The sequence below is a fragment of the Eumetopias jubatus genome, unplaced genomic scaffold (assembly GCF_037043125.1).
Source record: "Eumetopias jubatus isolate StellerSeaLion01/CBP00866 unplaced genomic scaffold, mEumJub1_p1.0 scaffold_8, whole genome shotgun sequence".
In the NCBI taxonomy this organism is placed as follows: domain Eukaryota; kingdom Metazoa; phylum Chordata; class Mammalia; order Carnivora; family Otariidae; genus Eumetopias; species Eumetopias jubatus.
Window position 1 is genome coordinate 10,436,024 of NW_028274814.1, and position 13,763 is coordinate 10,449,786.

General features: G+C 39.3%; 1 protein-coding gene across 3 annotated transcripts in view; it reads left to right on the forward strand.

Annotated features, from left to right (window-relative positions):
- The first annotated feature begins 378 nt into the window (after positions 1–378).
- Positions 379–13,763, forward strand: part of LOC148163660 (serine/threonine-protein kinase greatwall-like) — a 35,432-nt gene continuing 22,047 nt past the window's right edge. For all 3 annotated transcript variants that reach the window (XM_088025768.1, XM_088025769.1, XM_088025770.1), the window contains exons 1-4: positions 379–662; positions 2,939–3,087; positions 12,012–12,154; positions 13,089–13,177. In XM_088025768.1, the coding sequence (XP_087881894.1) occupies positions 473–662; positions 2,939–3,087; positions 12,012–12,154; positions 13,089–13,177 (571 nt within the window). In that variant the 5' untranslated portion in view covers positions 379–472. The remainder of the gene's footprint in view (positions 663–2,938; positions 3,088–12,011; positions 12,155–13,088; positions 13,178–13,763) is intronic.

Here is a 13,763-nt window from a genome sequence, read left to right on the forward strand (position 1 = left end):
AGAAAACAAAACAAAGCAAAAGTGAGATGAGGGCAGGGTCCCCACCAAACCTCGAGTGGAGGTCAGGAGGAACCTCAATTCTGCGATTGAGCTTCAAGTCCGCGCAGTAGCCCCTTTCTCTTGTAGGCCAAAGGGTCTCTGCCTCTTCCCTCATGACAAATGAAGTAATTGGGCCGCCGTCACCGCCCTCGAAGAGTCTGTGGTTGGTTGGAGAATTTCCCAACGTCCCCGCCCACACCGCCATCGGGTACTTACGTGCCGAGGAACAAGAGGCGACTGGGCCGGCCTGCGCTGGGCTCGCGGCGGGTCTGCGCTGGGCTCCGCGCGGCGAGCGCGGCGAGCGCGGCAACGCGGTGACGTCACTGACGACGAACTGCGTGGGCGGGGTCTTCCCTTGAACCCAGGTGGCTGGAGTTGTGGCTCGGCAAGGGCCTTAGCTGATGCTGCCGCCTTCCGTCTGGGCTGGCTTACGATGGAGCCCACTGCGGGGAGCGAGGAGAGTGAAGGAGACGCGGTGACAGGGAAGTGCGTGAATAGGATCCCGGTGCCAAGACCTCCCTCCATTGAGGAATTCACCATAGTGAAGCCCATTAGCCGTGGCGCCTTTGGGAAGGTGTATCTCGGGCAGAAAGGCGGCAAGTTGTATGCTGTGAAGGTAAGAAGTCGGGGAGTAAAGAAAGGGAAAGAGTCCGAACCTTCGGCCCTCTTTCCTGCCCCTGAATTGGGCAGGCCCCAGGGCCATAGGAGCCTCTTTGGCCCTGTGATAATGACCTCTTGCTTGGGGTGACAAGAGCGCCGGCAGGCTGGGTGTCTCGCCTCTGCCCCACTCTTCTTTTCACACCGCCAATGCCTAGGATACGCCAGGTTTTCTGAATCCTTTTTACCACCTTGACCTTTACCGGGATTAAGTTGGAAACACTAAATTTGAAACAGTTATTTTTTTAAGATTTTATTTATCTGAGAGAGAGGGAATGAGAGAGAGGGAAAGCACGTGAGGGGGGAGGGTCAAAGGGAGAAGCAGACTCCCCGCTGAGCAGGGAACCTGATGTGGGACTCGATCCAGGGACTCCATCCAGGGACTCCAGGGTCATGACCTGAGCCGAAGGCAGTCGCCCAACCAACTGAGCCACCCTGGTGCCCCCTCCCTTCCTTGTTAAAAGTACAAGTCAATCTTTGGTAAATTAAAGATTGGGTAACTATCTACACAAATCCAATTTTAGAACATATCCATCACCCTAAAAAGACCTCCTGCCTGTCTGCAGTACCTCCCTCTAACACCCCTAGCCCCAGGATACCAGCAATCTACTTTCTATCTCTATAGGTTTGCCTTTTCTCTACATTGCATGTAAATGGAATCATGCAATATATAGTCTTTTGCATCTGGGTTTTTTTGTTTGTTTGTTTTTTACTGGACAACATCTTTGAGATTCATCAAACCTTCATTTACATACCTAGTCTATTGGAATAGGCCCCTAAATAGAATCCCTAATTTTTTCATCCCCTCCTTAGGCTGTGGCTCGCAAGCTAAAGTCCAAACTCCTTAGAAAAGCAATCGTAGGGCGCCTAAGTGGCTCAGTCGGTTGAGCGTCTGCCTTCGGCTCAGCTCTTGATCCCGGGAGTCGCGCATCGCTTGGCTCCTCCTCAAACCTTACCTGACCTTTCAGACCCACTCCATTGAAATTAATTCTTCCTTGATTCATATGTTCCACCAATTTTTTGCTTTTCCTTCTACTATACTTCCTAATCAGTCATTATCAGTTGTTGAAATAAAAACACCAATTCATTTTTTCGATGAATATCTGTTGAGTATCCCCTTCGTGTGTAGGGTCTAGGGTGCAGTGGTGAACAAAACAAACATGCCTTCACAGAGCTTCCAATCTAGGGAAATGATGGGCGAAATCATGTTACAGACTGACTTTGACAATTTCCCTCAATTTTCGTATGGAAGGATATAAGGCTGGAATTTATAGTGTATTAATTATACACAATAATATTGATTTTATTACTCTAATGAGTCTCTGGAAGAAATATGTCTTTTAATCATCCTGACAATTGATCTCAATGTTACTGACTTCAGTTTAGTGCCCCAGTTTTAATGTAGATTATATTACAGTTTTGCTTCTGTACCAATTACCTTGAAACTTGAAAAGAGTAATTTGTCATTTTCTGTAAGACAGCATTTGAGACTGTTAACTTTCAGTAGTTTTAACTATTAAGTTTTTTTCTAGGCACACAAACTTCCTATATTCTTCCTCTTTCTGACTCAGTTCCCATCCATCAAAGAATCAGAAGTTAAAGAAAATTTATTAGCTGCTAATTACCTGTGCCTAGGTTCCTGATTATCTGGGGGCTTATTAGGAACATTACCACCTTTGAGTTTGTTATGAGAATAGTAGAATGGAATTTTTTTTCTACTAACATGTAGGGCACTAGGGGCGCATTTGTTTACTTCTTTTTTTCCTTCTCAAAAGGGATGTGATACTTTTGCCACTTGATGCTAAAATAAGTAGTTCTCTTGAAGAAAGTTTAGTTTTGTTTTACCATATTAGCTGTTTTTCTGACAGTTTCCTGAGGGCAATGACAGTGACATCTATGTTTGCTCTCTCTGGTTGTTTCCACAAAGGCAACTCTGAAACCTGAGAACACTTTTGTAATAAAAAATAAAATGAACGTATTGTTATGTTGCCTACCATAGGTTTTCAAAAAAGCAGATATGATCGGGCGCCTGGGTGGCTCAGTTGGTTGGGCGACTGCCTTCGGCTCAGGTCATGATCCTGGAGTCCCGGGATCGAGTCCCGCATCAGGCTCCCTGATCGGTGGGGAGTCTGTTTCTCCCTCTGACCCTCTTCTCTCTCGTGCTCTCTATCTCTCATTCTCTCTATCTCAAATAAATAAATAAATAAAATCTTTAAAAAAAATCTAAATGGCAAACTGGGAGAAAATATTTGTTTAAAAAAAAAAGCAGATATGATCAACAAAAATACGACTCATCAGGTACAAGCTGAGAGGGATGCACTAGCACTAAGCAAAAGTCCTTTCATTGTCCATTTGTACTATTCACTACAGTCAGCAAACAATGTCTACTTGGTAAGTAAATAATTTTACATTTTTTTCTTCACACATTAGCAATCACTGACTTCATTGACTTAAGAATACTATGGGGGGGTGGCACTTGGCTGGCTCAGCCGGTAGAGCATGCAACTCTTTGATCTCAGGGTTGTGAATTCAAGCCCCACATTGGGTGTAGAGATTACTTAAAAATAAATCTTTAAGGGGCACCTGGGTGGCTCAGTTGGTTGAGCATCTGCCTTTGGCTCAGGTCATGATCCCGGGGTCCTGGGATCGAGCCCCGCATTGGGCTCTTTGCTCACTGGAGAGCCTGCTTCTCCCTCTCCCTCTGCCTGCTGCTCCCCCTGCTTGTGCTCTCTCTCCCTCATTCTCTCTGTCAAATAAAGAAATAAAATCTTTTTTAAAGAATGAATAAATCTTTAAAAATATATATAATTAAAAAAAAGAATATAGTCTCTGGGTTTAGAGTACTTGGATTTCAATTACAACTTTTGCACTTACTCTATGGCTTTGGCCAAGTTCCCGTACCTGTTGTACAGGCCAGGGTTCTCTGGAGAAAAAGAACTAATAGAGAGCGTGTGTGTGTGTGTGTGTGTGTGTGTGTGTGTGTGTGTGTGTGTGTGTGTGTGTGTGGAGGGTGGAGATTTAAGGACTTGGTCTATGTGATTGTCAGGGTTGCAAGTCTGAAATCTTGCAGGGTAAGCCAGCAGCCTGTAGACCCAGGGAAGAGTTGATGTTGTAACTCAGGTCCAAAAGCAGTGTAGAAGCAGAATTCCTTCTTCTTGGGGTGGGGTGGAGGTCGGGGCATGGACGACAACCCTTGATCTTTTTTCTTTTAATGCCATTCAACTGAATGGATGGGGCCCACCCAATTATGGAGGGTCATCAGCTTTTACTCAAAGTCTACCTAAATGTTAATCTCATCTAAAACACAACTTCACAGCATCATTTAGGTTCATGTTTCACCAAATCTCTGTGTACTATGGATTAGCCAAATTGATACATAAAAATTAACTATCCCACCTCAGTCTCCTCATCTGCAAAAGGGAGATAATAATAGTACCTACCTCAGAGGTTGTTATGACATTTTAATAGGTTAATATAAAGCATGTAGAACAGTATCTGGCACATAGGGCTAAAAATATTTGGTAAGTAAAGGACATATACTAGGAGTACTATATAAAGTTTGGTATATGGTAAGGAACGTATTGGGAAATGGTGGATTTTGAGCATGTGGACTTTGAGAGTTGCTTGCTTTTCATTTTTTTTTTTAAGATTATTTACTTATTTATTTGACAGAGAGAGAGAGACAGCGAGAGAGGGAACACAAGCAGGGGGAGTGGGAGAGGGAGAAGCAGGCTCCCCGCGGAGCAGGGAGCCCAATGCGGGGCTCGATCCCAGGACCCTGGGATCATGATCTGAGCCGAAGGCAGACAATTAACGACTGAGCCACCCAGGTGCCCCTTGCTTTTCATTTCTAATGAAGAATCTGAGGGAGCGGGAATTGGTGAAGATATTTTGACTACAAATTCTGGAGATCTGACTCCTGAGATGGTCTGTGGATTAAACGTTTGGTGTCTCCAGTAGCTTCTGTTCAGTATGCACAAACGGTTTTCTATGAATGGATGGGTCTTAGGATGTAGATTTTAGACCCCAAATTTGTAGTTTACCAACAGAACACTCATTCCTTTCATGATTTGATTTGCCTTCCGGGAGTGGAATCCCTTTATCCTCGATATGCTAAAGCTCTCTTGTAAGTCTGTGGAACATAATTGTGCGACAATTCAACTTTTTGCTATATCAAAAGCTTGAAACTGAACAGAACCTCATATCCAGCTTCAGACCGTACACCTGAAAATTCAGGATAGATTATAAAAATAGAGTCCACCCTAAAACTCTTTTGGTACCTGATGGTTAAATCCATTTCTCGTCTTTCAGTAAATCTGTGAGTATATTTAAACTGACATTAAATGTGGTTTGAAAGATTTAATGGGAAGACCAGAAAACTTTGGAGAATAAGAAGTTTTTCTAGGACAGTGGTGAGCACCCTTTTTAGCAGCTTTTTTGCATTAGGACTAATTCAGGATCAATAAAAGTTTTGTACACAGTTTAAGTACATGAAATGTGATCATATTATACTTAACCTACATATTTTTTTCCACTTACCGGTGACCTCATCCTTTCTAATAGCTACCCAGAATTACATGGATTTATTTAGGAATGCCGTAATTTTTATAACAAATGTCCTAGTAATGAGTTGGTTTGGGTTCTTTTACAATTCTAAACAACACTCCAACAAATACCTTAGCATGAATTGCAGTACCTGCTTGTAATGACCTTCTCTTAAGAGACAAGACCTGCTAATGCTGTGGGGCAGGGTTTTGAAGCAAAGATACAAATTTATATTGAGGGAATTCACCCTCAGAGTCCTTCAGGAGACCCCCTAGGTTCTAAGAAAGGCAGATATGTGGGTCTACTTTGTAGGATGGTTCACTGTCTGAGAGAGTTGAAAAAAAATACAGAGTAGCAGTAAGAAGGTGGAAACTAAATACTGTAAGAATAATTGACTTTCCATCTTTCAAGCCTGTGGTGAGCCAAATCTGGCCCACTGTTTCTGCACAGCCTGTGAGCTGAGAATAGTTTTGACATTTTTAAAATGTTGAAAAAAAATCGAAGGAAGAATAATATTTTGTGAAATGTGAAAACTATTTGAAATTTGAATTTCCGTGACTAAATACATTTTATTGGAACATAACCGCATCCTTTTGTTTACTTATTATCTATGGCTGCTCTTGTGCTACATCAGAAGAGTGAGGTAGTTGCCACACAGACCATGTGGCTTGCAAAACCTAATATATTTACTATCTGGCTTTTTACAGAAAAAGAAGGAAACATTGACATATTGCATTCCCAAAGAAGGTAGGGAACTATTTAATCACACAGGGTATATGGAACAGTATGTAGGTTATATAGTAAAGGCATTAGAGAGCACCAGGAAGAATTAAAAGATTAATAAGATTAAAAGATTAAAAAGATGAAAAACAATATCCTATTAGTTTCAGGTATAAATCATAGTGATTTTATAAATTATGAAATGATCCCCACAGTAAGTCTAGTTGCCATCTGTCACCAAAGTTATTGCAGTGTCATTGACTATATTTCCTGTGCTGTACTTTTCATCCCTGTGACTTATGTATTTTATAACATTTTTTTTTTTAGAGGGGGGCAGAGCAGAGGGAGAGAAAGAATCTTAAGCAGGCTCCATGCCCAGCACAGAGCCCAATACGGGACTCGATCTCACGACCCTGAGATCATGACCTGAGCTGAAATCAAGTTGGCCACTTAACCAACTGAGCCACCCAGGCTCCATAACATTTTTATAGAAAGAGAAAACTATATCATAAGTACGTGCTGAAATTTCTAATTCAATGGGAAATTATAGAATTTTTACTCCTCATCTTTGAAAAAATATAACCTATAAAAATATTTTGAAAAAAAATGTATTCTTTTACCCTGACCATCTGGGTTCTTAAGAACATTAACATAATTACTCGTTTGCTTAAACTTATAACATCATGTAGATCTAATACTTTCAAAATAACAATATCAATATTGTTTTCTTTTAATTTTAATTCAATTAATTAACATATAATGTATTATTGGTTTCAGAGGTACAGGTCTGTGATTCATCAGTGCTCATTAATCACCTGCCCTCCTTAATGTCCATCACCCTGTTAACCCATACCTCCACACACACACCCACACACCTCCCCACCCCCGCCCGCAACCCTCAGTTTGTTTCCTGAGATTAAGAGTCTCATGGTTTGTCTCCCTCTCTGGCTTCATCTTGTTTTATTTTTTCCTCTCTTCCCCTGTGATCCTCTGCCTTGTTTCTTAAATTCCATGTATCATTGAGATCGTATGATAATTGTCTTTCTCTGCTTAACTGATTTTTGCTTAGCATAATACCCTCTAGTTCCATCCACGTTGTTGCAAATGGCAAGATTTCAATTTTTGATGGCTGCATAATATTCCTGTGTGTGTGTGTGTGTGTGTGTGTGTGTGTGTGTGTACACACATTTTCTTTATCCATCTGTCGGTGAACATCTGGGCTCTTTCCATATTTTGGCTATTGTGGACATTGCTGCTATAAACATTGGGGTGCAGGTGCCCCTTCAGTTCACTACATTTGTATCTTTGGGGTAAATGCCCAGTAGTGCAATTGCTGGGTTGTAGGGTAGCTCTATTTTCAACGTTTTGAGGAACCTCTGTACTGTCTTCCAGAGTGGCTACACCAGCTTGCATTCCCACCAACAGTGTAGGAGGGTTCCCCTTTCTCTGAGTCCTCACCAACATCTGTCGTTTCCTGACTTATTATTTTTAGCCGTTCTGACCAGCGTGAGGTGGTATCTCATTGTGGTTTTGTTTTGTATTTCCCTGATGCCAAGGGACGTGGAGCATTTCTTTCATGTGTCTGTTGGCCATTTGGATGTCTTCTTTGGAGAAAAGTCTGTGCATGTCTTCTGCCCATTTCTTGATTGGATTATTTATTCTTTGGCTATTGAGTTTGGTAAGTTCTTTATGGATTTTAGATACTACCCCTTTATCTCATATGTCAGTTGCAAGTATCTTCTTCCATTCTGTCAGTTGTCTTTTGGTTTTGTTGACTGTTTCCTTTGCTATGCAAAAACTTTTTATCTTGATGAAGTCCCAATAGTTCATTTTTACCCTTGCTTCCCTTGCCTTTGGAGACGTGTCTAGCAAGAAGTTGCTGCGGCCAAGGTCACAGAGGTTGCTGCCTGTGTTCTCCTCTAGGATTTTGATGGATTCCTGTCTCACATTTACGTCTTTCATCCATTTTGAATCTATTTTTGTGTATGGTATGAGGAAATGGTCTAGTTTCATCTTTCTGTATGTGGCTGTCCAATTTTCCCAACACCGTTTGTTGAAGAGACTGTCTTTTTTCCATTGGCTGTTCTTTTGTGCTTTGTCGAAGATTAGTTGACCATAGAGTTGAGGGTCCATTTCTGGGTTCTCTGTTCTGTTTCATTGGCCAATGTGTCTGTTTTTGTGCCAGTACCATACTGTCTTGATGATGACAGCTTTGTCATAGAGCTTAAAGTCCAGAATTGTGAGCCACCAGGTTTGGTTTTCTTTCTCAACATTCCTTTGGCTCTTTGGGGTCTTTTCTGGTTCCATACAAATTTTAGGATTATTTGTTCCATTTCTTTGAAAAAAGTGGATGGTATTTTGATAGGGATTGCATTGAATGTATAGATTGCTCTAGGTAGCAATGACAGTTTAACAATATTTGTTCTTCCAATCCATGAGCATAGAATGTTTTTCCCTTTCTTTGTGTCTTCCTCAGTTTCTCTCATGAGTGTTCTATATTTTTCAGTGTGGAGATCCTTTCCCTCCTTTGTTAGGTTTATTCCTAGGTATCTTACGGTTTTCAGTGCAATTCTAAATGGGTTCAACTTCTTAATTTCTCTTTCTTTCTCATTGTTGGTGTATAGAAATGCAACTCATTTCTGTGCATTGATTTTATATCCTGCCACTCTGCTGAATTCCTGTATGAGTTCTAGCAATTTTGGGGTGGAGTCTTTTGGGTTTTCCACATAGAGTATCATGTCATCTGTGAAGAATGAGAGTTTGACTTCTTTGCCAATTCTGATGCCTTTTATTTCTTTTTGTTACCTGATTGCTGAGGCTAGGACTTCTAGTACGATGTCGAACAGCAGTGGTGAGAGTGGACATCCCTGCCGTGTTCCTGACCTTAGGGGGAACGCTCTCAGTTTCTCCCCACTGAGAATGATACTCACTGGGCTTTTCGTAGATGGCTTTTATGATATTGAGGTATGTGCCCTCTATCCCTGCACCATGAAGAGTTTTGATCAAGAAAGGATGCTGTACTTTGTCAAATGCTTTTTCTGCATCTATTGAGAGAATCATATGGTTCTTGTTCTTTCTTTTATTAATGTAGTGTATTATATTGATTGCTTTGCGGATGTTGAACCACCTTTGCAGCCCAGGAATGAATCCCCCTTGGTTGTGGTGAATAATCCTTTTAATGTACTGTTGGATCCTATTGACTAGTATTTTGGTGAAAATTTGTGCATCCTTGTTCATCAGGGCGATTGGTCTGTAATTTTCGTTTTTGGTGGGTTCTTTGTCTAGTTTTGGGATCAAGGTAATGCTGGCCTCGTAGAAAGAGTTTGGAAGTTTTCCTTCAGAAGAATAGGTATTAATTCTTCTTTAAGTGTTTGGTAGAATTCCCCTGGGAAGCCATCCGGCCCTGGGCTCTTGTTTGTTGGGTCAATATGGTTATACTAACACTAAAACAACTAGATTCAATTTCGGATTTTGTTTTGTTTTGTTTTGCAGTTCTTTTTATCCTTGGGATATACTATCAAAATTCTGTTTTTTGAAGTCACTTTAAATCATTTTTTGCTTGGTTATGAAACTCGAGTTAGTGCTACGGTCATTTGTTCCCCTTTTGTATCGTAGATTTCTACTTAAAAAAGGGAATCCATAAAAGTACTAGAAGAAGGGGCACCTGGGTGGCTCAGTCGGTTGAGTGTCTGCCTTCAACTCAGATCATGATCCCATGGTCCTGGGATTGAGCCCCATCGGGCTCCTTGCTCAGTGGGGAGTCTGCTTCTCCCTCTCCCTTTGCCCCTTGCCCGGCTCATACTCTCTCTCGCATGTGCTCTCTCTCTTAAATAAAATAAAATCTTTCAAAAAAGTACTGGAAGAAAACTCATGTGAATATTTTTAAATCATAAATTGGTGTAGGTATTTTAAGCACAAAATAAAACATATATAGACACAAAATACCATTTACCTAGTCAAATAGCAAGTTTGGAGGAAATATTTTTCATAAAATACACAAACGGCTAATTTTATTCCTATATAAACAGATTTTATACATCAATAAGAAAGAATTAAATACCCCAGTAGAAAAATGGGCAAAGAATAGAAGTGATTCACAGAAGACACATAAAAGACCAAAAATAGGGACACCTGGCTGGCTCAGTCAGTGAGCATGTGATTCTTGATCTTGGGGTTGTGGGTTCAAGCCCCCCGTTGAGTGTAGAGATTACTTAAAAATAAAATCTTTAAAAAAAAAATAGTGTAAAATGGCTCAATCGGTTAAGCGTCTGCCTTCGGCTCAGGTCATGCCCAGAGTCCTGGGATTGAGCCCCGCATCGGGCTCCCTGCTCAGCGGGAAGCCTGCTTTTCCCTCTCCTGCTCCCCCTGCTTGTGTTCCCTCTCTCGCTGTCTCTTTCTCTGTCAAATAAATAAATAAAATCTTTAAAAAAAAATTAAATTAAAAATTAAAGAAAAATAGTGTAAAGATCCTAAATCTCCCTACAAGTAAATAAACATTTAAACAAGTCCATTTTTTTCTTAGATTGACAAAAATAAAAAGGATCAATAATTATTGTTGATGAGGATGTAAGAAAATAAACATTATCGTGAACTCAAATAAAGTATCTGTTTACTTATTTATTTACCTACTACGAAATTATAAACTCTTTCAGTGCAGAGACACCTTATTCCTGCTTATCTTCTCAGTCCTAGCACAGTGTGTAGCACAGATTTTGGGCTTAGCAAATGTGTTCATGATTGATCTCCTCAACAAACATTGACTAGCCTGTATATACCAGGGAAACTCCTGACCTAAAGAGGAAAGAAAGGACTTTGTTTTATGAAGTTCTCACTAGGCAGTATTTTATACCTTAAAACTATACAAATTTTTGAGAATAATGACTAGTGCATATAGAAGAAGGAATAATAGAGCTTTGCAACCACATAGCAATATTGGATTCAGACACGAATCATCTGTGGTCACATGATGCTAAGATCAGTGCTTGCAGATTTGTTGGGCAACAGGTTATTTACATACTCTCAATGTATTTCCCCCCACACACTACTAATTAATTATCAAGGGAGTTAAAAAAGTACTCCTTCATTGGAGAAATCTAGAAGTCCCACCTTAACTAAGTGATCAAAGTCAACATCCCCAGTAATGGAACATGCTGACATTAGGTGTCTCATCTGCTGGGAGTGTCTCTAAGAAAGAGTCAACATTACTTATTTAGAATTCCTGCCAAAAATGCAAACCTGAATTGAATAGTGAGGAGATAATCAAATGTCAAGAAAGACTGCCCCCCTCTGAAAGGAGAAAATCTGTCCCAGATTAAAGGAGACTAAAGAGACATGATAACTAAATACCATGGGGATCCTGGCTTGGGCGGGAGGGGTGAGAAGTCTTATCAAGGACATTTATTTAGATACGCAGAGAAATTTGAATATGGACAATATCAACTAGATAATAGTATTATATTAGTGTTAAATTCCTAGAATTTTTTTATGCTGTAGTTATGTAAGAATATCCTTGTTAGGAGATATATGACAAAGAATTTTGTAGTGACTGGTCATGACCTCTTCAACTTTATTCTCCAGTTATTTAGTAAAAACTTTAAAGCTATAAATATCAGTAGTTAATGTCACATTTTTTAAACTGTTTAGTCCGAATAAAAATCGTGCGTTTAAGATATGTATGTTAATAATTGTGTTCCTTTTTAATTATGTAACAATTATGTTATCAACAGACATTTATTTCATATTCATATGTGTGGAGAGGAAGAAAGCAAATGGGCAAAATGCTCACAGGGGTGAATCTAGATGAAGAGTATATGGGACTGTTCTTACACCTTTCTGTAAGTCTGAATTTTTATTCAGATTAAACAGTTTAAATTCAATTTAAAAAAACTATATGGCAACATGAGCAAACTTGGTATTAATGTGTACTGAGTGAGAGCAAGAAAATGTGTCTGTTAAAGAACAATGCTAAAAATATATAACTAATACCAAATAATGTTTTTAAAGAAATCATATTGTTTTTATTTTGTAACATTTGTATTCCTTTTTGATAGGTAATGGAATATCTTATTGGTGGAGATGTCAAGTCTCTCCTACATATATATGGTTATTTTGATGAAGAGGAGATGGCTGTGAAATATATTTCTGAAGTAGCCTTGGCTCTAGACTATCTTCATAGACACGGAATCATCCACAGGTAAAGACTGACTTTTCTACAAACTATTACTAAAAAGCACAAATAATCAAATTATGGATTAAATATTTGAGTTTGAAATATTTGCATAATCATTTGCCCATGTATCTGGATTTATCTAAAGTTTGGTAGTAACTTGTATGAGTTTAGAAAGTCCATCAACTCGGGGCACCTGGGTGACTCGGTTAAGCGTCTGCCTTCAGCTCAGGTCATGATCCCAGGGTCCTGGGATCGAGCCCCACATCGGGCTCCCTGCTCGGCAGGAGGCCTGCTTCTCCCTCTCCCACTCCCCCCTGCTTGTGTTCCTGCTCTTGCTGTGTCTCCCTCTGTCAAATAAATAAATAAAATCTTTAAAAATAAATAAAAAGTAAATAAAAGCACCAAGTTTAAAAAAAAAGTATAAATTCCATCAACTCTTCTTTTGTCTCCCCTCCCTGTGCTTTGAATATGTTGCGTTTAGCACAGGTACACCATTTGTTGTGAAGGATATTGAATCTTTTTTCCACTCCCTACCGTCATATAAAAGTGCTCTACTTTATAATGCCAACCGACTTGCGGTGTGCAAAGAAAGTCATGTTCTAAGTGGCTCTTCTCAGTTAAGGCTTAATCTTACCCTCCATGAATGAGGTAAATATGATTTTGGTGTGGCCTGAGCTTTATTTTATCTAATGAGGTTTATTTGTTATAATGAACTATCTAGGAATAATGCAAAGAGAATATAGTATTAAATCAGTTAACTTTCTCATAGGTTCAAATATACAGAAGATTATTTACTTTTGAGAGTTGTTTTTTGCACTTTCAAAGCCAACAATAAGTGCCTTATTTTAGAGAAAATAGGGTTTGATTCTTCTGTAACTTTCCAGGTTTTTCCCTGCTAATTCTAACATCAACACTAGCTCTTTTTTAATTATCTGCTATTTGTCTTTTGTATGTGCAGGGATTTGAAACCAGACAATATGCTTATTTCTAATGAAGGTCATATTAAACTAACAGATTTTGGCCTTTCCAAAGTTACTTTGAATAGAGGTAAGAAAAATAGCAGGTAAGTACCTTTTTAAAAACCCAACAACTAAAAAAATAAATACCCAACAACTACATACTATTAACTTACACTATTTTGTTAGTTTATAATGCTAAAATTTGATGATTATTTGTTCCAAAAAAGACTAGAAAAGTATAATGATATTTCCTTTCAATTGAAGATGAAAAATGGAAAAAAAAAAGATGAGAAATGGAAATCATTTCTAAATCATCAAGGGCGCTCAAAGATCTTTGGATCTTCAAAGAGGAACTCACAAGTTCTGTTCTGACTTTTTGTCTCTACTGAAACTGGTTTGACCAATTAAACATCAGTAAAATGACAAAAATAACTATAACATGAGAAACAGTAATACCTACAGAACTTTATTCACACTGATAGGACCACCACGGAGACCTTGATAAACAAGGGGCAAAGAAACCGAACACAATCCGCACACACATACCCACACACACATATATATGGGAGTATGTTGATTTCGCTACTAGTAATGAAAGAAATGCTAATTTAAAAAATAACGAAAGAATCATTTCACACTGTTAAGCTAGGCAAAAAAAAAAAAGAGAGGACTGA